Consider the following 24736-nt stretch of genomic DNA (forward strand, 5'->3'; position numbering starts at 1 on the left):
GACTTACATTGAGTTTTCAAATGCCCACTCAGTTTTGCATGGCTGGGGTGATCGCTAATTGTTCTTGATGTTCTGTCCTTACATGTTCCTGGATTCCATGTGCTAGTGTCTCGTCAGGGTTTTCTCAGTACACTTGTCCTTTCTAATTATTTTTAATTAAACATTTTATTTTGAGAGGAAATAAAGTACTTACACACACATCACACAAACACCCTCAGAGTCCACACAGAAATGAACACCTACATGTACACTCACACACCACACACATTCACACACCACACACATGCAAACAACACTCACACACACAAACACATGATGATGCATGCACACTCACATGAATGCACACCTACAAACAACACAAACACACATAGGCACACATACATGCCCACACACCTAGGTGTATCCACACATATGTGCATGCACACATACACATGTACCCATACACAGATATACACACTCACACATACATATGCAACAAAATAAAAACATAAGCACATGCACGTGAGTATGCACACATGCATACACATCCACACAACCCATTGACGCACATCAACACATTATATGTACACACATAAACACCTAGAAAGGCACATATATGTGCACACATATGTGCATGAATACACTTTCACCCATTCACATTTACACACACATGCACACATACACACACCTCTGACTATGGCTGTGACTCCTCAGCTCTTACCTCCTACACAAGCAGTGGAAGGCTCCAAAGATGTAAAATAAATGCAGCTCTTTTCTGCAAGCTGGAATGTAGAGGGGGGTGGGAGGGGCAGGGGGTGTGATTGGCAGGAGGCATATGAGAAGCCCCTCCTCACTTGCAGCTTCTCACACCCATCCCCCTCCTCAAATCCAGCACCCACTCACCCGGTCAGTGATGCCTTGCAGGGAACTGAATCCTCCAGTCACTCCAAGCGCGTGGTCCTTTGTGTCTGCAAAGCCTTCCAGCTACAAGGGAGAGGAGGTGGTTTGGACCCAGAGCCAGGGGATTGAGGGGGGCAGCTGGGTCCACACACAGGAGACCGTCTGTGGCCACCATGTCAGGAGCCACAGCAGAACCCCCTCAAGGAGTGGCAAACTCCTCCACCCTCATCTGAGAGGGCACATTTGACCAAGCCCGTGGTTACCACCTTCTGCAGTGGACATGTGTGGCCCTAAATAACTGGGTGGGTTGCAGTATCATCCCGGGGCACTCTGGGAAAGCAGCCTCTGATACTTTCCCCCAGCCGGGCTCAAGGGTGGCTGGCTTACCTGTGATTGGTCGTAGTCTTTGACACCCACGCCATACACAGTTGCCCCCATGAACCGAGCCCTTTGTGCCTAATAGAAAGAAGGCATTAAGTATAATGCACCAAAATAGATGCAGTAAAATGCATGTAACCATAGATTGTACTCACTTCATACTTAGTTTCCTCGTATGGTTCTGGCTCTAAGGTTCCATCCACAAGGGCAATTATCATGCTGGAAACCATCTTACCTGCAGGACAAGCAAGGAGTGTCTGCATCAGGAAGGGTACCAGGGGGGCACCAAGTAGCCACAGGCTGCCAGGAGCATGGGGATGCCCATGGCAGGACACGGCCCAGCACCCCCAACACCATGTCTGGGTGGGCCAGGCATGGGCAGCTCCCTGGAAGACACAACCACCAGCCGTCCAGCTCCTGCCAGCTTTGCAGCAGAGCCCTGGAGTGAGAAGGGCCTCAGCCCAGGGCCCACTTTGCAGACAAGGAGACTGAGCCCATCGTGGGCCCCTCTGACCTGCTGCCCATACCCTCCCCATCACCAGATGGTACAACCTATGTCAGGACGGGAAACTGAGTTTGTATAAGGCACCAGAGCAGCAGCCAGACTCTCCCGTGGACTGTGTGCTGCAGGGCTCAGGGAAACAGAACCCCAAGGCTGGGCAGTGCCTGGGGGATTCCTGCCAGTGTTCTGGGGCCCAGGAACCCTGGCCAAGGCCCTTGACAGAGAACCACATGCCAGCTCAAGGCCTCTCCAAATACGGGCACATCACCCCTTACAGAGCTCAGAACCCTAAGCTTAGGCAGGTCGGCTCTGGTCTGAGGACAGCTGCTCACTGGGTGGGAGATGCAGTCACAGGGTGATGGGGAAAGGAGCCAAAAGCTAGAAGGGCAATTTGGAGGAAGGTGTGGTCAGGAAAGGGTGAGAACCCAGAATGCTTTTCTGCAAACCAAAACCTAAGTCTGCTCGGGGTCTCCATGGCTGCCTCCTTTGCTTTTTCATGCTGTGCAATTGCAGAGCACCCAAGGGACACAGCCTCGCACAGAAGCACCTCCTGCTTATGAGACCACAACCCACAGGCCAGACCTCGTTTGGTCCTCATACGTCACGAGAGGTGGCACTTCCTTGTCCTCACTGCACAGATGAGGAATCTGTAGCTCCAGGAGGTTAAGGAACTTTCTCCAGCTCAGAGCTAGAACGTGGCTGTGGTGGGACTGGAACCCGGACCTCGCCACCCCCCAAACCTGACTTTGCCCTCTGCACCTGGGATGCCGAGGTCTGGGAGCCACTTACCTCCCTGGATCTGCTCCTTAATCTGCTCATTTGCCTGCAACAAAATGAAAAGGAGAAGAGGGATTAGATGAGCCAAGGAATACGCCAAGAACTTTATTATAACCTGGAAGCATTCTACGAGCTCTAGTAGTCTGTACCCGCTTAAGTCCTTCCTGCAGGTAGCTAGGTCCTCCAGGTAAGATCTTTTTGAGTTCCACAAGACGTTGCTCAATTTTTTTCCTGAAACAAAACAGAGAAAAGGGTGTTGACATGGGGGTGTTGGTTAACAAAATTGCTCTGAATTGGCAAGCAAGGATATGGGGGTGACTGACCTGGGGCACACTGCTCTGGCTTCCCGACCCTGGGCTGGTCAGCACAGTGGGGCCTTGCTCTGCTGTCCCCATGGGCCCAGCCTGGCTTGGGGGAGCTCATCCCTGCCCCTCAGCCCCCAGCCCCCACAGGCCCCACCCGGGGCCCTGCCTCAGATATCCCCCGTCAGATTGGGGAATGTTCCACAGCTTTGGAGTGGTGAGTCAGGGCCCATGGGGAGGGCTGAGTTTAGAAAAGCACCTCCTGCTTATCTGGGCCCCCCCCTCACTGCCACAGAACCCTGAGGTGGACTCAGTCCCACTGGCTGCTTTCCCCTCAAGTCAGCGCTAGGGGAAGGAGCAGACATGCTGAATCAGAGTGCCAGGGCCCTGGGGTTCCTGTGCTCCTCAGAGGAAAAGGCCAAATGCTGGGAGCAGTGAGTCCCCCGGGCTGCCAGTGCAAACCTCTCAACTGCTGTCAGAGCAGATGTGCAGGTCAGGGTAGGCAGGGCTGGACCTGGGGACAGGGGCTGGGGTCAGGCTAATCTGACATGATGTGGTGGAGCCGGCCCAGCCAGGCTGGCCCCAGGCCAGGGGCAGAGGGTTGACTGCAGTGGGGGGAGAGCTCAGGGGCCCCAGCCCAGCTGAGGAGGTGAGGGGGCCTTGTCCCAGGCCCCTGGAGGAGAAACCAGGCCCCACCCTACCCAGCACCAGCCTCCTCCCCTCCTCACCCCCAGCCCTGCCAACCTCTGCCTGCAGCAACCTCAGAGCTCTAGGCTGAGCAGCTCCTCCCTGGGGCTGCCCTGCAGGCAGGTCTGCAGGCTCCTGCTTCCCGGAGCAAGTCTCCCTCATCCTGAAGACACTGGCATCCCCAGCGTCCCTCTTCCTGGTTCTCATTCTCCTGACAGCACCAGAAGGGCCTTCCCAGCTCCTCTGCACTCTGGCCTTCTGCCCCCTGGCTCCACCGCACCCCCTCCTCCCCTTGGGGCTGCCTCCTGCTTCCCCTGAAGCCCTGGCTTCTCTCCAAGGTGCTGAAGCGCTCCCTGCATCCCAAACCCGGGCTCCTCCTGCAGGCTGAAGTGTCCTCACCTCTCTTTTAGGCCTCCCACTCTGCATTGGGTGCCAGGCTCTTGTGTCCCTGAGTGCCCTAAACCCTTCAGGGGATCAGGTGCTCCAGGAACCCCATTCCCTCAGCCCCTGCGGGGTGCCTACGATGGCACTTACCTGTCTGAGGTGAGAGGCATGAAGGTGGTGCCTTCAGTGGAATACAAGATGAAGGACATCCGCAGCTTTGGGCTGGGGAGAAGCACCAACTCATGAGAAACCATTCACACAGCTGGAAATGACACCAGCAAAGCAGCCAGGCCAGGGACACAGGACAATTACCTGCTCCCCACCCTGTCTCTTCCATTTCATGACCATTCCCAGACCAGCTAATGTTGTTAATTTAGTGAAGGATTTCGAGGGCTTTTATGCAGAAGAGGGTACCAGGATGAAAACCTCTCCATATGTAGACTCCCAACACCCCATAAGACACATGTACACACCTCTACACACACACACACACTCTTACTGTGACATCCAGACCTGCTCTCTGTCCCTGAGGGCCCCAGCATGTTTTACTTCCACCATGATATTATTTGTAGCTTCATCCCTCCTCTCCTCCCCCCCCCCATCTTCCCCTCCTCTCTCCTACATCCCAAACTAATTATTCCCCCTTTTAGGGAGCAGGTCAGGGACATCCCTCCCTTTCCTTGCCCACTCCAGTCTTGAACAAGCTCTTTAACAAACTCCTCCCCTCCCCCAGGATGCACCACCCCTCAGCAATGACAGTGGACAGTCCAGTGGGATCTGTCCTCCATTCCTATCCAGAGCCCTGGGCTTGGGACTCCCTCTTGAGTGTCTTGCAGGCCCCCAGAGTCAGTAAGGGATGTGAGCTCTGCCTGGCAGAGGACAGGCATCCCACAGCAGAGAGAAGGCTGTCAAAAGGAGAGGACATACTTCTTAAACTTATTCACTAGATCTTCAAAAAAGACATAGAAATCCATCCAGTGGTTGTTCACACTGCCCGATCTGCAGAGAAGAAAAGATGGGTCAGGGGGACAAGGCACATGGGTGAAGCTAGCAGAGCTCCCTGCTCTTCCCTGCGGGTGACTGAGCTTGTACCTCGACTTACCAGGCCTGGGCCAGGGGACCTGATATCACCCCCTGGGGAGGGTAGTGGGTACGGGCGTTTAGTGCCCTCTGCAGCCCCCCCGAGCCTGGGAAGCGAGGTCAAGGCAGCTCCCTTTTCCTCACCCAAAATGCCACTGGCAGGGGAGGCTTGCTGGAGGGAACCGCCTTTCTCCCAACCGCCCTTTCCCCACTTCCTTATCTTGCCCACACACTCCCCTGTGCCAAGGCAACTCCTGCCACCGCCAGCGCACATGCACCGTGGCCCGAACAACTCCCGCCCGCTGCAACGGCTCCTGCGTCCTCTCAGAACCAATCCTAGCCCCTCTCCCTTCAGTATTGCCATTTAAGGCTACTTCACCTCCTTTCCAGCCCTGCCCTTCTTACCAGCCTATATAACCTGTGATCACCCCTGAATAAAGCCTCTTTGGCGCATACTCCTACTGGATGAAGAGTGTCTTGTCCCTATCGCCGCCCTCCACACCTTGTACGCCTCCCGCCGAGGACCTGGCCAAGTCCTCCGCCTCGCCCTCGCCTCCGGGAGAGAGCCCCCGCCGCTGGTACCCTTTAAGCAGCCCCGAGAGCTGAGGGCTCCGCTACCGGCCGCCACTCCCCCCAGAAGCAGTAACCGCGACCACACTTCCCCTCTTCCAGCCTCTTCTGCAACAAGCTCCTCCCCTCCCCAAACAGCTGAGGTGCAGCAGCCCTCAGGCACCAGGGTGCAGGGTCCTTGGTGGCTTTCATCCAGGTGGGCAGTGGAGGTGGGGTGGCCCACCGACCCATTTGCCAAGGTTGGAGGAGATTCCTGTACCTGGGACTTCCAGTGCTGAAACCGAGACAGTCCCAGACAGATGGGGAGAGGTGGCTCTTGTGGGTGCTGTGCAGACAAGGAACTGGGGAGGATGTATTGTGTAACAAAGCTCCAGTGGATTCTGAGGGGTCACCCTCTCCTGGGTCACCTCCCTTTGGTAATGACCACTCCCAGCTGCCTGCGGCTCTCTGGCCCTTTAAAGGTGTGTGGTTGAGTGGGCAGGGACCTCTTCTGTAGTGCTCCCATCAGAGGCCCCTTGGAAGCAACAGCCCAGCTCCGCAGGTTACTCAGACCTAATGCGTAACTGCCCCTGCTGGATTTGTTCATTCTTGGGCTTCAGCATCTACCCAATCTGCCCCCTCACTTAGGGGATCCAGTGGCAGCCTGTTTCTGACTTGTCAAGCCTTCCTCACTGCACCCCCACATTCTGCTCTCTCCCTCCCATTTCCCAGCACCCAAGGAGGTGGAAAGAGACATTCCCTACAGGACTGCATGTCAGCAATGGAGGAGGACAGGTCTGACTTTCTCCTTTCCCTTCCTCCCTAGCAGCCTGTGAAGCTGAGCTGCTCCAAGCATGGAAGGCCTCCCTCAGCTGTCCCTGCCAGGGGCAAGAGCAGGACAGACCCAGGCTCCTGCCATGCCAGCCTCATCAGGCACTGGCCAGCAGGGAAAGCCCCAGTTCCTCCTGTCCAGTCTTTCCAACTTTATCTCCCACTAAGCCAATGGAGACACTTCTCCAGGTTGCATTTAGTGCCTGGCAGGAGAGTGAGGAGGGTGAAGGGGCTGAGGCTTAGGCCCCCTTTGACCAGGTGGGAGGTTGCTCATGTCTACCCACATGCCCAGGTTTCAGGGTCTTTGCAAGCCCACAGAACTGTTGCCCTGCTCAGCATCATGGAGATGGGAATGCTTCCAGGTATTGGAGGGAAATGGGAGGTGCACAGGTTACATGATTAAGCTAAAGTCCTGCAGAGAGTCAATGGTGAAGTTGAGGCTGACCCTGGATCTGTGATGGCTCAGGTCTGTCCTAAGCCCTGCATCAGAAGGACTGTCTCAGAGGGAAGCCTTTCCTCTCTCTCCCAGGAAGACATGTACACGCTTTGGTGGTTTGGAGCTATGTACCCCATAAACACGTGTTCTCAAAATTAATCCACTCCTCTGGGTGGAACATTTGTATATTGGTCCCTTAGATGAGGTTACTTTACATAAGGTATGGTCTAGGATAGATCTTAATCCATTTACTGAAGGCCTTATGGGGAAGGTCAGAGAGAGAAAGAAACCACAGAGGAAGGAGCTAGAAGCTGAAAGTCAACAGAACCCAGAAGGGAAGGGACAGGCCAGGGGAGATCACCATATGCATTCCACATGACAGAGGAGGCCAGAACCTTCGATCACAAGCAGCCAGCCCCAGTACACCATTCTTCAGGAAGAAAACACCATCTTGGCAACACTTCAATTTGGACTTCTCCTGGCCTCAATACTGTGAGCCAGTAAATTGTCATTGTTTAAGTCAACTCATTGGATGGTCTTTGCTTGAGCAACGAGGAAACTGAAACAACCCTCAATGCCCTGTGTAGATGTTTTCATACAGCCAACAGCAGCCTTCTACTGTGCACCATCCTTACTGCCTTCCCTAGGCTGCATCTAAAACTGTCAAGAGATGGTGAGGAAACTAAGGACAGAGGGTTCTCATGGTATCAAGATTATCATTTATGGAGCAGACACTTTAGAAGCACGATTTTCAATTCCAGGACAACCCTATGATATCAGCATTTCTCTCATTTTACAGATGGGATAACTGAGGCTCAGGCAGGTCAAGTCATTCACCACAATTTCTAGAGTTGGCATGGATATGAACCCATTGCCAACTGTCAGTCTCTGCTCTGCCCATTTCTGGAGGCTGCTCTGTCCTGAGTGACACCCCAGCCTCTGACATTGGCTAGATAGCAAAGCACTAGCTTCTGAAACCCACCCACAATGCAGATTTTACCTTCGGCAGCCCCCAGGATAATATGCAAGGACACTCCTATACATAACTTATGCTATCACTATCAAGTTCCCTTCTCATTACTCCTTTTTTTTTTGCCCTGAGTGAAAAGGACCTTCCAAGGAAGAATAATTACAAAAAAATTCATGAGAAGCAAAAGTCTCCAATCCACCTACCTTGCCTAGGAAAGTCTCCAGATGGAGATGATTTTGAAGGAGGGTTTAGACTCTAGAACAATGAATGAAGCCAGTGCTTACAGCCAGTGGAAAGGATCATAGGAAACCCAGAGTCCTAAGAAGAATGCAGTATGGAACAGCACAAAGTGTGAAGTGTTTCTGGCACACAGAGTCCCAATCATATCTTAGTGCTCCATTCTTAGATGAGAATGGATAGATGAAGATTATCAGATACTTGAGGAACACTGCCACTGTTGGATGAGAATGGATTTTCCCTCCATGTCTGTGGTGGTTTGAAACAGTTATGAACCCCAGAAAAGCCATGCTCTTTTAATCCAATCTTGTTGGGTGGAAACTTTTGAACAAGTGTTTCCATGGAGGTGTGACTCACCCAACTATGGGTGAGACCTTTTGATTAGATTATTTCCATGGAGGTGTGACCCTGCCCATTCAGGATGGGTCTTAATTAGATCACAGGAGTCTTTTAAAGAGAGCACATTGGGCTCTGTCTGGGCTCACACATAGAGCAGAGAAGATGAAATGCTCCAGAATGTGCTAAGTTAGGACCCACTGAAACTGTAGGAGCTGACAGAGATGTTTAAAGATGATAGGAGATGTGGACAGAAGGACATTTGGAGACTTTAAGCTAAGAGATGAAGCCCAGAGTTTGCCCCAGAGAAGCTAAGAGAGGACCCCCAGATGCTTAGAGAGAAACACCCAGGAAACCTAGCAGACAGCTGTAGGACACCAACAAGTGAACCAATAGACTCATCACAGGAGTCCCAGAGAGGGAAGTGTGACAGAAAGGGGAAAAAGTAGAAAAATGCCTGGCAACTTCCCAAATCTATTGAAAGATAAGAAGTCCAAATCCCACTAATGGAATGCTAGGCAGGGTGTGGAACGGGAAGATTTAGGCTATATATATGTTTCCACAATTGAAAAAAAAGTCTAAATAGATGACAACTAAATGCCAAGGATGATCCTGGATGGGATCTGAGGATGGAGGAGAGGAGGCTCAAAGGGACACAGATGGGACACACACACACACAAAGGAAATATAGAATGTAAGCTTTGTATCAATGCTGAATTTCTTGAACTTCTTAGCTGCACTTAATGAGATTGCATAAAAGAATGTTCTTGTCCATGGGAAAGGTATATGTGAATTATATTGTTTGTTCAAAGATAAGTGCAGTTTGCTCACATATGTTCAGAGGACAGAGCAATAGATGATGGATGATAGGGAGGGAGGGAGGGAGAGACAGAGGGAAAGAAAGAAATGGTGTTGTGACAGGATGTTAAAGGTGGTGGATTGGGGTATTGGGGGAGTGGGTCGGGGTATGATGGAGTTCTATGTATGGGGTTTGTACTGTTTTTGCAACTCTTCCTGTGAGATTGAATTTATTTCAAAATAAAATCTATTAAACTTCAAAAAAATAAAAAAAAATTTAAAAAGAAGTCCAAGAAGCTCAGTGACCTCCAGGTAGTATAAACCAACCAAGACACATTATAGTGAAATTGTCAAAGCCAAAAATTGTCAAAGACAAAAACAGTATATTGAAAACAGCAAGAGAGAAGTGACACAGCATGTACAAGGGATCCTTAGTAAAATAAAGTTGTGATTTCTAATTAGAGACCATGGAAGCCAGAAAGCAGTAGGATGACATATTCAAAGGGCTGAAAGAAAAAAAATTACCAATCAAGAATACCATGAATAAAAAAAAAAAAAACAAAAAAACAACTGTCTTTCAAAATTAGGGAGAAACTAAGACATGAAGCCCATTACAAATAGACCTGCCTTATAAGAAATTTTAAAGGTAGTCCTACATATTGAAGGGAAACAATATGACATTAACTCCAAGCTGTATAAAGAAATAAAAACCTCCATTATAGGTATCTGTGCTGGTTTGAATCTATTATGTCTCCCACAAAGCCATATTCTTTTAATCCAATGTTGTGGGGTCTTTTGATTAGGTAGTGTCCATGGAGATGTGACCCACCAAACAGTGAGTGACACCTTTTGATTGGATTCTTTCCACAGAGGTGTAATCCCACCTGTTTAAGGTAGGTCTTGATTAGTTTACTGGAGTTGTTAAGAGAGCTCAGGGGCTGACACACACCCAGACACTTGGAGATGCAGACAGAAAGATGTTTGGAGATGCTAAGCTATGAGATGAAGTCCAGAGTTTTCCCTGGAGAAGCTAAGAGAGAACCCCTAGATGCTTAGAGAGAAACACCAAAGATGCACAGGAGCTGAGAGAGAGAAGCCAAGAGGGACAGAAGCCCAGAGACAAATTTTTAGAAAGCCATTTTGAAACCAAAACTTGGGAGCAAAGGACAAGCAGATGCCAGCCACGTACCTTCCCCATTGACAGAGGTGTTCTGGATGCCTTTCTTCAATGAAGGTATCCTTTTGTTAATGTATTAGTTTTGATACTTCTATGGCCTTAGAACTGTAAATTTGTAACCAAATAAAACCCCTTTATAAAAGCCAATCCATTTCTGGTATTTTGCATAATGACAGTTTTAGAAAACTGGAACACTAGCTATATGAGTTAATGTAAATGCCAGTATTATTGCATTTTTAATTTGAAATAATGTCTTTTACTTTTTATGTAGCATAAAATCTAAGTCCATAAAATAACCATAAACATACATAATTGGGCACAATGTATAAAAATGTAATTTTTCACAAAATAACATGAAAGAGAGGGAAAGGGTTATACAGGGACAGAGTATGTGTAGCTATTGAAGTTAAGTTGGTATGAATACAAACTAAATTGCAATAAACTTAGGATGACAAATGTAATCCCCATTAGCCACAAAAAGAAATATCTAAAATATTTACACAAAAGTATATGAGAAGTGGTTCAAAATGGCTCATTACAATAGATCTTCAAAACAAAAAGGAAGTAATGGAGAAAAGGAAGGATAAAAAAAGGTATATGACACGTAAAAAGCAAATAGCAAAATGTTCAAAGTAAGTCTTGCCTTTTCAGTTATTACTTTAAGTGTAAATGTATTAAACACTCTAATAAAAAAGCAGATTGGTGAAATGGATCAAGAAGCAAGATCCAAATATATGCTGTTTACAAGAGACACATTTTAGATCTAAAGACACATATAGGCTGCAGGTGAAAACATGGAAAAAATGTAACATGCAAATTACAACCTAAAGAGAGTTAGGGTAGATATACTGTGATCAGACAAAATAGACATTGATGAAAGAAACTGTCACAAGAGACAAATAAGAGCATTATATATGACAAAAGGGTCAATTCAACAAGAAGATAAAACAATTATAAACATATGTGCCCCTAACAATAGATTCCCAAAATACATGAAGCAAACATTGACAGAATTAAAGAGAGACACAGACAGCTCTAAAATAATAGTAGGACATTTCAATAAAACACTTTTATTACTGAATAGAAGATCAAGACAGAATTCCCCATGGAAGCGAGGACTCAAACAACACATAACCACCTAGATCTAACAGACACATATAGAACACTTCACCAAAAAAAGCAGAATACACATCCTTCTCAAGTGCACATGGATCACTCTATAGGAGAGAACATATGTATGAATAAACTTTAAAAGATTGTAATCATACAAAGTAACTTCTCTTAGCACAATGCAATGAAGCTAGAAATCAGTTACTGAAGGAAAACTGAACAATTTACAAAATACATGGAAATAACATAATCTTGAATATCCAATGGATTAATAGAAGGAATGAATAATAGACCACAACACAACAAACTTATGTGAGCTAAGCATTGCAAGTGCCTTGTGGGTGGAAGGGCACTGACCGGGTTTCAGCATTTCATGCAAGGTTCTGGATGGCAGACATAGATTACAGGGGAAATTCCAGGAAGATGGTGGAATGGGAGAGGCACAGCAAACTTCTCCTCCATGGAATAACTACAGAGAAGGCAGAAAATGGCTGGGACAGCAGTTCCAGGGTACAAGTGGCCAGAGAAGGACCTCTACAATATCTAGTGGGGGCTTGGTTGAAAGAGGAGAGAAATTACATATGAAAGGACAGGGTGAGTTTATTCAACTGGGATCACTGCTGTAGCTGGCAGCTGCAAGTCAGCAGGCCAAGCAAGGGAGGGAGGAGCTCTCCACTCCTGTATACCCATCTAAGCAATTAGCTGTGGAGATAACCCTTCTTAGCCCTGTGGCTGGGAGCTCTCTTGAGGGAACTCAGGAACCAGCAGACCTGTGTTGACTGCCAACAGAAAACTTAGTGCATTTATTCTTCCTCCATGGAATAAAGCCTGGGGTGTGGAGGAGTGAGAGGCAGGGATAAGTGAGGGTGCCACATGGAAGCACCAGGAGTGCCTCCCCCACCCAGAGGCTCACAGGTGCTTTTTGGGCAGGCACCTTGAGGGCCAACTAAAAGTGGGACACTTTTCAGCTGGCTGAGGGCTGGGGAGGGGGTGAGACTTGCTGACCCACAGCCTGAGAGTGATCCACACAGGGGCCTGGAAATCACCAGACCTACTGTGCCCCTTAAGCAGACTCTTCTGACCTGCACAGGTCCCAACCTCTACCCCCAGGACTAGCAGTCTCAAGTGCACATGGAGAAACTGCTGTGCTGTTTGGAATTCCACCTGGTTTGGACCCTGGCCAGCACATAGTCACAGTCATGGAAAAGCAGACTTTAGGGAAGGAGGTGGCTTAAGACTGCCATCTGCTGGGAAGATAGGGAAAGTGCAATCCAGCAAGCTGTGGTTCTGCCTAATTTTATATAAATGTCCAATTAGTTCTGCATTTCCCAAAATAACCTTATCAAGGTAAGCAAATGCCACAAAGTAAACAGAAAATCACAAAGCATGTAAAGATCCAAGGAAATATGGAGAAGCCAAATGACCAAATTAAAAAGCTGAAGTAGACATAGAACTTGGAGCAATTAATCAAAGAAATACATACAAATCTCCAAAAAAAACTTCAATGGGCTGGCTAAAGGCATAAAGTTCATCAAGAAGACTCTAGAAGAGCATAAGAAAAATTTAAAAGGTAAATAGAAGATCTTATGGAAATAAAAGGTACTGTAGATCAAATTAAAGATAATCTAGAGAAACACAACAGAAGATTTGAAGAGGCAGTAGAAAGAATAAGTTTACTAGAGGACAGGTAAATTGAATGTAAATGCACAAAAGAAGATATGGTGACAAAAATTAAAAAATTTCAGATGGATCTCAGGGAAATGATCAACAACATGAAGCACACAAATTTAAGAATCATTGATGTCTCAGAAGGAGAAGAGAAGAGTAAAACACTAGGAAGAGTATTTAAGGAAATAGTTGGGGAAATTTCACAACCATAATAAAAGACATAAATATGCTTATCAAAGAAGCCCAATGAACTCCATATAGAATAAATCAAAATAAACCCACCCCAAGACATAAACCAATCAGATTGTCAAATGCTGAAGAGAAGGAGAAAGTACTGAAAGCAGCAAGAGAGAAGTGATTCACCACAAACAAGGGAAAACACATAAGACTAAGTACCAACTATGCAATGGGCACTATGAAGGCAAGAAGGCAGTGATATGACATATTTAAGGTTCTGGAAGAGAAAAATTTCCAGCCAAGAATTCTTTATCCAGCAAACCTCCCCTTAAAAGTGAGGGAGAGTTTGAAATTTCCATACACAAATGCTGAGAGAATTTGTTAACAAGAGACCTATCAGAAAACAAAGAAAGGAGAGAGAGGTTTGGAGAAGGGCATGGAATTGAAGAGTATTAGTAAGGGTAACTTAAAGGAAAAAAAGGGGGGGGAATAGATCTGACAAATAAAAACCAAAGGATAAGATGGTTGGTTCAAGAACTGCCTTTACAGTAATAACTTTGAATGTGAATGGATTAAACTTTTCAATTAAAAGATACAGACTGGCAGAATGGATTAAAACATACACTCCATTGATATGCTGTTTACAAGAGACTCATATTAGACCCAGAGACACAAAGAGATTGAAACTGAGAAGATGGAAAAAAAATATTCCATGTGAGCTGCAGCCAAAAGAAAGCAGGGATATCAATACTAATCTCAGATTAAATAGGCTTTAAATGCAAAGATGCTGTAAGAGACAAAGAAGGATATTATATGTTAATAAAATGGACAATTTAAGAAGAAATAATCACAACTGTTTATGCACCCAATTAAGGAGCTCCACAGTACATGAGACAAATATTGGCAAAACTGAAGGGATCAACAGATATTTCTAAAATAATAATGGGAGACTTCAATACACCACTGTCTACAACCAGACAGAAGACCAATAAAGAAATTGAGAACCTAAACAACATGATAAATGAATTAGACTTAACAACAATATATAGATTGTTGCATCACAAATTACCAGGATATTCATTCTTCTCTAGCACTCATGGAATGCTCTTCAGGATAGATCATAAGTTGGGGGACAAAACAAGTCTCAATAAATTTTAAAAGATTGAAATTACTCAAAGCACATTCTCTAACCATAATGGGATGCAGCTGGAAATCAATAACCACCAAAGAAGTTAAACAACACACTCCTAAACAATCAGTGGGTCAAAGAAGAAATTGCAAGATAAATCAGTACATATCTAGAGATGAATGAAAATGAGAACACAATATATCAAATCCTGTGGGGTGCAGCAAAGGTGGTGCTGAGAGAGAAATCTATAGCTCTAAATGCGTACATTAGAAAGGAAGAAGGAGCTAAAACCAGAGACCTAACTGAAAAACTGAAGAAGACAGAATGAACAGCAAACTAACCCTAAAGCAAGTATATGAAAAGAAATAACAAAAATTAAAGCTGAAATTAATGATCTGGAGAACAACAACAACAAAAAACTATATATAGGGAAAATAAAACCAAAAGTTGGTTCTTTGAGAAGATGAGCAAGATTGACAAACCCTTAGCTAGACTGACAAAGTAAAAAAGAGAGAAGTCCCAAATAAAAAAAATCAGAAATGAGAGAGAGGTCATTACTGTGGATGACAATGAAATTTAAAAAAATATCATAAGAGGATACTATGAACAACTGTATGCCAACAAACTGGTCAACATAGAGGAAATGGACAATTTTCTGGAAACACATGAACAACCCAGACTGATCCAAGAAGAGAATGGAAGATGTCAACAAACCAATCACAAGTAAAGAGATCCAATCAATCTAGAACATTCCTACAAAGAAAAGCCCAGGGCCAGATGGCTTCACAGGGGAGTTTTACCAAACATTTCCAAAAGAACTGATGCCATTCCTGCTCAGATGCTCTCAAACAATTGAAGAAAAGGAACACTGCCTAACTCACTTTATGAAGCTAATATCACTCTAATAATAAAATCTGATAAAGATACAAGAAAGGAAAACTACAGACCAATCTCCCTAATGAAAATATATGCAAAAATTCTCAACAAAATTCTTGCAAATCTAATCCAAAGGCACATTAAAAGAATTATACACTATGACCAAGTGGGGTTCATTCCAGGCATGTAAAAGTGGTTCAACGTAAGAAAACCAATGTAATATAACACATTAACAAATCAAAAAGCAAAAATCAAATGATCATCTCAATAGATGCTGAAAAAAACATTCAACAAAATCCAGCATCCTTTTTTGATAAAAACACTTCAAAAGGTAGGAATTGAAGGAAACACCCTCAAAATGATAAAAGCCATATATAAAAAACCTATAGCCAGCATAGTACTCAATGTGAGAGACTGAGAGCCTTACCTCTAAGATTGGGAATGAGACAAGGGTGTCTACTGTTATTACTATTATTCAGTATTGTGCTAGAAGTTCTAGCTAGAGCAATTAGGCAGGAAAAAGAAATAAAAGGCATCCAAATCAGAAAGGAAGAAGTAAAACTATCATCATTTGCAGATGATAAAATCCTATATTTGGAAAAACCTGAGAAACTGACAACAAAGTTACTTGAGCTAATAGACAAATTCAGCAAAGTGGCGGGATATAAGATCAATGTGCAAAAGTCAGTAATGTTCCTATACACTAGAAATGACCTAACCGAAGGGACAATCAAGAAAAAAATTCCAGCCACAATAGGAATTAAAAGATTCAAGTATCTAGGAATAAACTTAATCAAGGATGTAAAAGACCTCTACACAGAAAATTACAAAACTTTACTATAAGAAATCAAAGAGGACCTAAATAGGTGGAAAGTTCATGGACAGGAAAGCTAAACATTGTTAAGATATCAATTTTACCAAATGGATATGCAGATTCAATGTAATTTCAATCAAAATTCCAACAACCTACTTTGCAGACTTGAAAAAGCTTGCTATCACATTTAGAAGGGAAAGGCACCTCAATTTGCTGAAAACATTCTAAAAAAGAAGAAAGTGGGAGGACTTACACTTCCTGACTTTGAAGCCTACTATAAATTCACAGTGTTCAAAACAACATCGTACTGGCACCAGATAGACATACTGCTCAATGGAATAGAATCAAGAGTTCAAAATAGACTCCCCACATCTATGGTCCAACTGATTTTTGACAAGGCTCCCAAATCCACTGAACTGTGACAGAATAGTCTCTTCAACAAATGGGGTTGGGAGAACTGGATATCCATATCCAAAAGAATGAAAGAGGACCCCTGTCTCACACCCTATAAAAAAATTAACTCAAAGTGGATCAAAGACCTCAATATATGAGACAGTCCCATAAAATTCCTAGAAGATAATGCAGGGAAACATCTTCTAGACCTAGTAATAGGAGGTTGCTTCTTGGACCTTACACCCAAAGCACAAGCACTGAAAGATAAAATAGATAAATGGGAACTCCTCAAAATCAAATGCTTCTGTGCTTCAAAGGACTTTGTAAAAAAGGTGAAGAGGCAGCCAACTCAATGGGAGAAAATATTTGGAAACTGTATATCTAATAAGAGCCTGATATCCAGCATATATAAAGAAATCTTAAAACTCAATGACAATAGTATAAAAAGCCCAGTTATAAAATGGGCAAAAGATATGGAAAGCCATTTTCCCAAAGAAGAAATACTAATGATTAAAACACAAATGAAAAATGTTCTTTACTAGCTATTAGGGAAATACAAATCAAAACCACAATGAGATATCATCTCACACCAATAAGAATGTCTGCCATTTAACAAACAGGAAACTACAAATGCTGGAGAGAATGTGGAGAAATTGGAACTCGTATCCATTGCTAGTGGGAACATATAATGATACAGCTGCTCTGGAAAATAGTTTGGTGGTTCCTCCAAAAACCTAAGCATTGAGTTACCCTATGATCTGGCAATTCCACTACTCAGTATATAGCCAGATGATCTGAAAGCAGTGATGTGAAGAGACATTTGCACACCAATGTTCACAGCAGCATTATTCACAATTGCCAAGAGATGGAAACAATCCAAGTGTCCATCAACAGATGAGTGGATAAACAAAATGTGGTATATACATATGATGGAATACTATGCAGCAGTAAGAAGGAATGAAGTCCTGAAACACGTGACAAATGGATAAAACTTGAGGACATAACGCTGAGTGAATTAAGCTGGACATAAAAGGAGAGATATTGTATGTTACCACTAATGTGAACTCCATGAAAAATGTAAAGTAAATGTCTTATAATGTAGAATGTTGGGGGACTTAGAGATAGACAACAGCTAGAGAAGAGGGAATGATTACCTAATATGTACAGATCTGTTAATGAGGTTGAACTTAACAGTATGGGAATGGACAGGGGTGATGAGAGTTCATTAGTGGGATTATAAGTATCTGTATCATATTGAAGGTGAACATGATTCATCTCTTGAGATCTGCTGTTGTATGCCTCCATTGTGTTTTTCATCTCTTGTGTTGGTGCCTTTCATTTCCACAGATTCTGCCAGTTGTTTTCTCAAATTTTTGATTTCTACCTTATGTTCACCCAGTGTTTTCTTTATAGCCTTCATCTCTTCTGCCATACCTTCCCTGAACTCATTGATTTGGTTTCTGATTTGATTTAGCATATTGCTTTGAAAATCTTTAATAGATAGTTTCATTAAAGTGAAACAATATCTCAACTGTATCTTGATTAAGGTGTAAGTTTGTTCCTTTGACTGGGCCATATCTTCATTTTTCCTAGTATAGATTGTAGTTTTCTGTTGCCTAGGCATCTGGTTTCCTTAGTTATCCCAATTAGATTTTCCCAGACCAGAATGGGTTCAGGTCTCAGAATGGGGTTACATTCACAATGTATCTTAGAAGAATGACAGACTTTCCTGTGAGGTCTCTAGTTGCTGGGCTTTTCCTAACCTGCTCAGCAGGTGGCACCTGTCAGTATGTAGCTCCTGACTGGTGAAAGGAAGTGTGACTTCTTTAGTTTCTGTTTTGGCTGTTTTTCCCAGGCTCTGGGGGTCTGGTTCTGAATGGAAAGCTGGGATCCACCACACCTTACTCTTAGGGAAGATACAACCCCTAGGGAGTTATCATCTGCATTTGAATTGTTGTCTCTCTGACTCCGTTATCTCCACCCCTGTCTGGGTCAGAGCTCTGAGAGCTGAAAATGGCTGAGGTTCTCTCCACTGACCCCTTCAGGTTGAGAGAGAGAAAAAGGGACAGAAAGCCCCCTTTTAGAGCCAGTACATGGCCCCCTAGTTTCACTCATTGGACAGAGGTAACACCTGGTCTTCTGGGCTCCCCTTCCCAGGACAGATGAGTCTTCTGGTTCTTTAAGGTCAGTCACCACTAAAAGCCTCTGTCTCCTTCTTGGGGGTTTGTAGCTTGTATTCAGGAGTCCATATTTATGAATTAAAACCTCAGTCGGAGCTCAGCTGAGCTATATTTGCTTGTTTGGAGAGTGCTGCTTTCTACCAAGTGAGGTTTTGCAGCTCAGCCTGCAGTGGGGAAAGGGGGCTCCCAGTGCGGTTCTGCAGTTTTTACTTCCAGATTTTATGCTGTGATCTCAGGCATTCCTCCCAATCCAGGTTCATATATGATGTGTGGACAGTCACAGTTCTCCCCCAGCAGTTGTTACAAATTATTTACTAGTTGTTCCTGGTTGTTTGTTAGTTTTTCCAGGGGGCTAACTAAATTCCACTCCTCTCTATGCTGCCATCTTGCCCCCTCCTCCTGGCCAACTGATTTTTGATGAGAGTGCCAATTACATGTAATTGGGAAAGAAAAGTCTCTTCAGCAAATGATGCTGGGAAACCTGGGTATCCATATATAATAAAGTTGTATTCCTATCTCACATGATATTCAAAAGTTAACTGAAATTAGATGAAGGATCCAAAAATAAGAGCTAAAAGCATAAAATTCTTAGAAGATAATATAGGGGCAAATATTAATGATCTAGGATTTGGCTACAGAGATGATACCAAAAGCATGAGTGACAAAAGAAACAACAGGTAAATCTGACTTCCTCAAAATTAAATTTTTGTTCATCAAAGGATGTTATCAAAATTGAAGACATTCTACAGAAGGGGAGAAAATAGTTGCAAACTGTATACCTGATAGGGTTTATTATCCAGACTATATAAAAAACTTTTGCAATGCAACAACAAAACAGAAATACCCCAGGGAAAAATGGGCAGACTTAATAGATTTCTTTTGTTCTGAAGAGGATATGCAAATGGAAAATAAGCATATAAGATGCTCAGCATCATTTAAAAAAATAGGGAAATGCAAATCAAAACAAGGAGATAACACTTCCTACCAACAAGAATGGCTCTTTTGTTAAAAAAAGAAAATAAATGGATGTAGAGGAAGTGGGTACTAATACAGAAAACAGTATGTGGGCCCCCAAAAGTTAAATATAGATGTACCATATGACCCATCAATTCAACCCTGAAATATATACACATAAAAAGGGCCCTTACAGCAAACTGGGACCCTGTTGTTACGGTGGCCATGAAGTTGACATGGTGACTTTGTGACCTGCACATATGTGGGGCTGTTAACAACAGCAAGGGGTCATAGGATCTTTGTGGGGGTGGGAGGTGGTTAAATGAGGTGCCTATTTCCCCCACACCCTCACAGGGGCTCCTCCAGGCATCTTTATATCTGCCCAAAGTGGAAACAACATAAGTGTCCATCAACATATGTATTTAAGACAAGGACCAGCCCACTTGATGGAGGGCCAGAACCTTCCAGAAATAGTAGGGTGCCTTTTGTTCCCTTCAACAGAAAAAGTGTCTGGAAACAAAAGCCTGTACCTTGTCTTCTGCCTCAGGAGACAAGGAGTTCCCAGAGGCACCTCTGGTTGTTTCTGGCCCTGCGACTGTCCACAGCACCCCCAGGGGGCAGCGGGGTGCTCCAGGTCCCCAGGAGAGGGCAGGATGGGCCTCAGGGTGCCACCTGCAGAGCTCCCTCCTTCCGGGTCTACCCCCTGCACCGCCCACCCCTTTCTCCCCTTGCCGCTGCTCCAGGCACAGCCCGCTACTTACATGTCGAGAACGAAGTATAGGTCAATATCTGAGTTGCACCCTTCCTTCCCCACTCTTTTCCCATGGAGGATCCTCCTTCCATCCCAAGCATTCAGGGGTCTGCCCCCTGCACCCAGCACCTGCAGTGAGAGAACCACCACCAGCAGCAGCAGCAGCCAGAAGGGGGCAAGCCCAGGAGACTGGGGGACATGGCTCCCCATCTTCCTTTTTATCCCTTGTGGCCCCACAATTGGGAGCCTGGGGCTGGGCTCTGTTAGGCCACCAAGGCCACCTACAGGCCCTACAGGAACCACCTCCTTGCGTGCCAAGGGGCCTCGGCCCCTGCGTCTTTAACTAGATTCGCTTGACTCTCACGAGCACCTTCTCAGTGCTCACGAAGAGGCAAAGTGGCAAGCTCAAGGCGCTTGCCCACAGCTGCCTCTCCCCTCCCTTAGCTGCTATTATTACAAGGTCAGGAAGTTGCCATGGCGACTTTGTGACCTGCACATATGTGGGGCTGTTAACATTAGCAAGGGGTGGGGGAGTTATAGGACCTTTGTGGGATGGGAAGTGGTTAAACCAGGTGCCCATTTCTCCCAAACCCTCACAGGGGTCCACTAGGACCTTCAAAAAGCTCTGCATTTTTTGTTAATTTCATGATCCAGAAGTATCTGTGCATTTGCTTGTGAGACTTGTTCTGTAGCAGTAATTCTGTGCCTGGCACTCCCTTTCTTCCCCACCTCATGCCCACTGAAACCCCCTCAACCCCCCAACCCCCAGCCTGGGAGCACAGCCTGGGAGGCAGAAGTTCCAGCACACACAGCTTTGCACATTCCATTATTCTCAGCCTTAAAGAAGGTGAAAGTGGAACTGAGTGTCCTTCCAGGACTGAGGACTGAGGATGTGCCTCCCTGCCCTCACCCAGCAGGAGTTGGTCCTCTAGGTTCTCCCTTTACCACCCCAGGGCTCCACTGACCAGCTCTGGAGGGAAACTGAGACCTTGCAGGAAGGAGCACTGCACAAGGGCTCACAACAGGTGGTGGCCCTTCATCCTGGTGGGACCCTAAGTCCTGCTGGGAAGGGCCCAGTGAGCCCCTGTCTCTAGAGGGGAGCTCCTTTCCCAGGGACACAGAGACCATTTCTCCTGGAGAGAAAGCCCAGCTGAGGCTGGTGCAGATGGAGGCCCAACTCTCCAGCCAGGACTGGGCTTCTCATGGAGACTGAGCCCTGGAGACCTGTCTGCACCCCTGCTCAGCTCCCATCCTGAGGCCATGAACAAACACAGAGCAGGGCTGGGGCAGCACCATGCTGCACCCCAGAGACAGCAGTAGGAGGGCCAGGGGATCCCAGTGTAACCAGCACCCTGCTGGCAACAGTGTCAGGCAGAACCTTGTTCCAGGTTTAGGACTCTCAGCATGGAAGGAATTCAGAGATGAGAGGGGCCAATAGGAATAAGTAGTAAAGTTTATTGAAGACAGAGAAAAAGAATACATGTTAAGGAGATAACATGGATGTGTTCAAGGGAGAAACATGCACTGAGTGGCAGTGAGTTAGATTGTTATATAGGAAAATTTTACAGTTATTTTCTTATCTTGGCCTTTGAACACCAGATGTTTTCTTTGTTCTAGGAGGATATAGTTACTGCAGTTATCAGAAGTTGTGACCTGACCTAAGTGTGTCTGAAAATTGTCTATGGGTAGATGTTTAATAACCTTTATGAGCCCATGCTTTCTGTTATGAAATAGCAGTTTGCTCTGGGCCCACAATTTTACAAGCTTTTGCAGTTTGAGGAGGCTTTCGAGCTTTAAGGGAAATTTTGTCTCCATGAAGTCTGTAGGTGAAATTTTGCAGATTTTCATTAACTCTTTTGAAGCTGAATAGAAGACCAGGGACCACAGCCTTGATGTCCTATTCTATCCTGCCTCCCCAGGAGGCCACAGGTAAACTGGGAGTGGAGCAGGAGGAGGAGGAGGGCCCCAGAGGAGAGGGAGAAGGGGAAAGCAGAGGGAGGGAGGGGGTCATGGAGGGGCCCTCCCTTCCCTAAGCCCTGCAGGGCACCATTACTGCTGCCCTGGACCCACACCCTTCCCGGATCAGCACCTTACCCACACAGCTGCACCCTGGAGACTGCCTGCCCAAAATAAAGGTCTGGATGTTTCTAGAACATCCCTGACCACCCTGTGCAGGCTTCTCCTTGGGGAGTGTGTGCACACTGTGACACCCTTGGAAAGGGGACCCTTGGTAGTGGCACCATGCAGGGCCCCTTCCTGTGTTCCCCTGCAGCCTCCAGCTGCCCCTGCATGATGAGAAATTCCCCAAGACACAAGTCCCCCGAGGCCCTGCTGTCACTTACCCATCTGCCACCTATCAGACCTTGACTGAGCTCCTATGAAGGACCAAGCTGCAGGGAACAGAGACCAGGAAACCAGAAGAAAGGGGTGGGAGGTGACCCCATCCTGAGTGGACTGGGATATGGAGAGTGTCAGCTTAGAGGATCAGAGAAACATGCAGCCAGGATGCTCTCAGGGGAAAGCAACAGGGAAAGCAGAGTCATTAAAGAGGGGTTCTAGACATGACACCAGGGCAGCCCCCAGGTTGGACTCTCTGATGGGACCCTCCAGGCAGAGGGAGGGGAGGAGCAATGGGGACAGGCGGGGGGGAGTCAGCAGATGTCCAGGACCACCAGGGCCTTGAGGGCCCACAAGAGGGATTTGCCCATGAGCCCGAGGAAGCTGGGACAGGGCTGTGGGTGCATCCTGGGGCCCCTTGGGCTCCCTGCCTCTGTGCTCACGTGGTCCAGACACCGATTCCCCAGATGACAGACCGATTTTGCTTTCCCTGTGGGAATTTCATTTAGGGGGCCCTAGGGGGAACAATTTAAGTCTTTCATCATTGAGTATGATGGTAACTTGAGTTTTTATAAATGGCCTTTATCATGTTGAGAAAGTTCCCATTTCTACTTTTTTTGGGTGTTTTTTTTTAAATAAAAAAAGTGTTGAATTTTGTCAAATGTCTGTTCTTCATATACTGAGATTATCATGTGTTTTTTTGTTTGTTTTTGTTTTGTTTTTAAATATTTTAATGGAAACATACATGGCCAAATTTCAAATGCAGGACTAAGTGTTTAAACATTGTGCCAGTACATTTGAGAAACTGAATGAAAAAAATTGCCTCAAAAGGAGTATCTATCTTTTAAAAATAAGCGTAATAAAATAAAGAAAACTTTATTCTAAAATGATTTCAATTCACTGACCAAGCTTTAACGCTAAATAAAAATCATTTCAAATTCTGTTTTTCATCTCCATAGCAGTTGAGATTGATGGACTCACCCAGAGAGCTTGGAAATCTTAAGCAACTCTCAATTAGCACTCAATTTCTGTTTTAAATTAACTGCAGACCTGTTGTCAGTAAACATTCACAAATTCTGCCTCAGCCGAGAAACAAAGGTAACATTTAACTTTTTCTCCTCGGGGGAGATCGCCCACGTGAGGCTGGGAGGAGAGCAGCCAGCCCCTTTTGGCTTCTGACCGGCGCTAACGGTCTTCTGAGGAAACACTCCTCGCCATCCACAAGGTTTTTTCTGTGCCGCTGCCTTTTCTCCTTCTATTCCGCACGTAAATCCTGGGCTCCCAAATCCTGCCTCGACCCTTCCCCCTTGTCCAATCCCACATGGTTTCCCCGTTTCCGCGCCGGGAGGCGCCAGAGGGCCGAGCCCGAACCCCTGCGGCCGGGGCTGGCTAAGCGCGGACGGGGCGGACGGCTGCACCGGAGAGCGGGCGCGGGCCCGAGCCGCGGGGATTCCTGACGCTCCTCGCCCGGCCCGGCGTGGCTGAAGGTCTCCGAGCCCCTCGGTCCGCCGGGGCGAGTCAGGCGTGCAGCTGTCGCGGAGCAAGGAGCTAAGGAGCGACCCGGGCAGAACGGGAAGGGAAAGGGCTCTGCCGCCAGCGGCCTCACGCCTTCGGCAAAGAGACCCCGAGAGTGAAACCCCCGCCCCGGACCCGGAGGCTCGCGAGACCGCGGAACCACCGCCGCCGGCCCAGCCCGGCCCAGCAGGGGCCCGCCCGGGGCCGCTCCCCGCGGGAGGCAGCCGGTCACCCGCCCGCCCTTCCGGGCCGCTCCCGAGGAGACGGTCTCCCGCCCGCCTCACACCCGGACCCCCAGGCCAGGCCCCGGGGCTTCGTCCGCCTCTCACCGTTGACGCCGCGGTCAGCCCCGGGAGGGGGCGGCGGGGCCGGGGGGCGGGGCGGTGCAGCCCGGGCCGGCTCCGGGGCGGCCATGCAGGGCCCGGGGCTCGGCTGGGCGCTGGGCCGGGCGGGGTTGGGGCTGGGGACGGCGGCGCCGCCGGGGAACGGGGCGGACCCTCTTTCCCTAC

The 24736-nt window shown here is 46.5% G+C and overlaps 1 protein-coding gene and 2 long non-coding RNA genes across 3 annotated transcripts in view; 1 reads left to right on the top strand and 2 right to left on the bottom strand.

Annotated features, from left to right (window-relative positions):
• Positions 1-708: 708 nt before the first annotated feature.
• Positions 709-1449, bottom strand: LOC119519889. The gene is made up of 4 exons (XR_005214109.1): positions 1413-1449; positions 1267-1335; positions 883-963; positions 709-761 (listed from the first exon to the last, which is right to left on the bottom strand). It is a non-coding gene; the product is annotated as an uncharacterized LOC119519889 (long non-coding RNA).
• Positions 1450-2706: 1257 nt separating this feature from the next.
• LOC119519868 lies at positions 2707-4918 on the bottom strand. The gene is made up of 3 exons (XR_005214105.1): positions 4837-4918; positions 4060-4131; positions 2707-2767 (listed from the first exon to the last, which is right to left on the bottom strand). It is a non-coding gene; the product is annotated as an uncharacterized LOC119519868 (long non-coding RNA).
• A 1060-nt stretch (positions 4919-5978) lies between these two features.
• LOC119519959 (formin-like protein 16) overlaps positions 5979-24736 on the top strand; it is a 286503-nt gene continuing 267745 nt past the window's right edge. The window contains exons 1-4 of the mRNA XM_037817677.1: positions 5979-6020; positions 20172-20399; positions 20723-20835; positions 24200-24569. Of these exons, the coding sequence (XP_037673605.1) occupies positions 5979-6020; positions 20172-20399; positions 20723-20835; positions 24200-24569 (753 nt within the window). The remainder of the gene's footprint in view (positions 6021-20171; positions 20400-20722; positions 20836-24199; positions 24570-24736) is intronic.

The sequence above is a fragment of the Choloepus didactylus genome, chromosome 24 (assembly GCF_015220235.1).
Source record: "Choloepus didactylus isolate mChoDid1 chromosome 24, mChoDid1.pri, whole genome shotgun sequence".
NCBI classification, from domain to species: domain Eukaryota; kingdom Metazoa; phylum Chordata; class Mammalia; order Pilosa; family Megalonychidae; genus Choloepus; species Choloepus didactylus.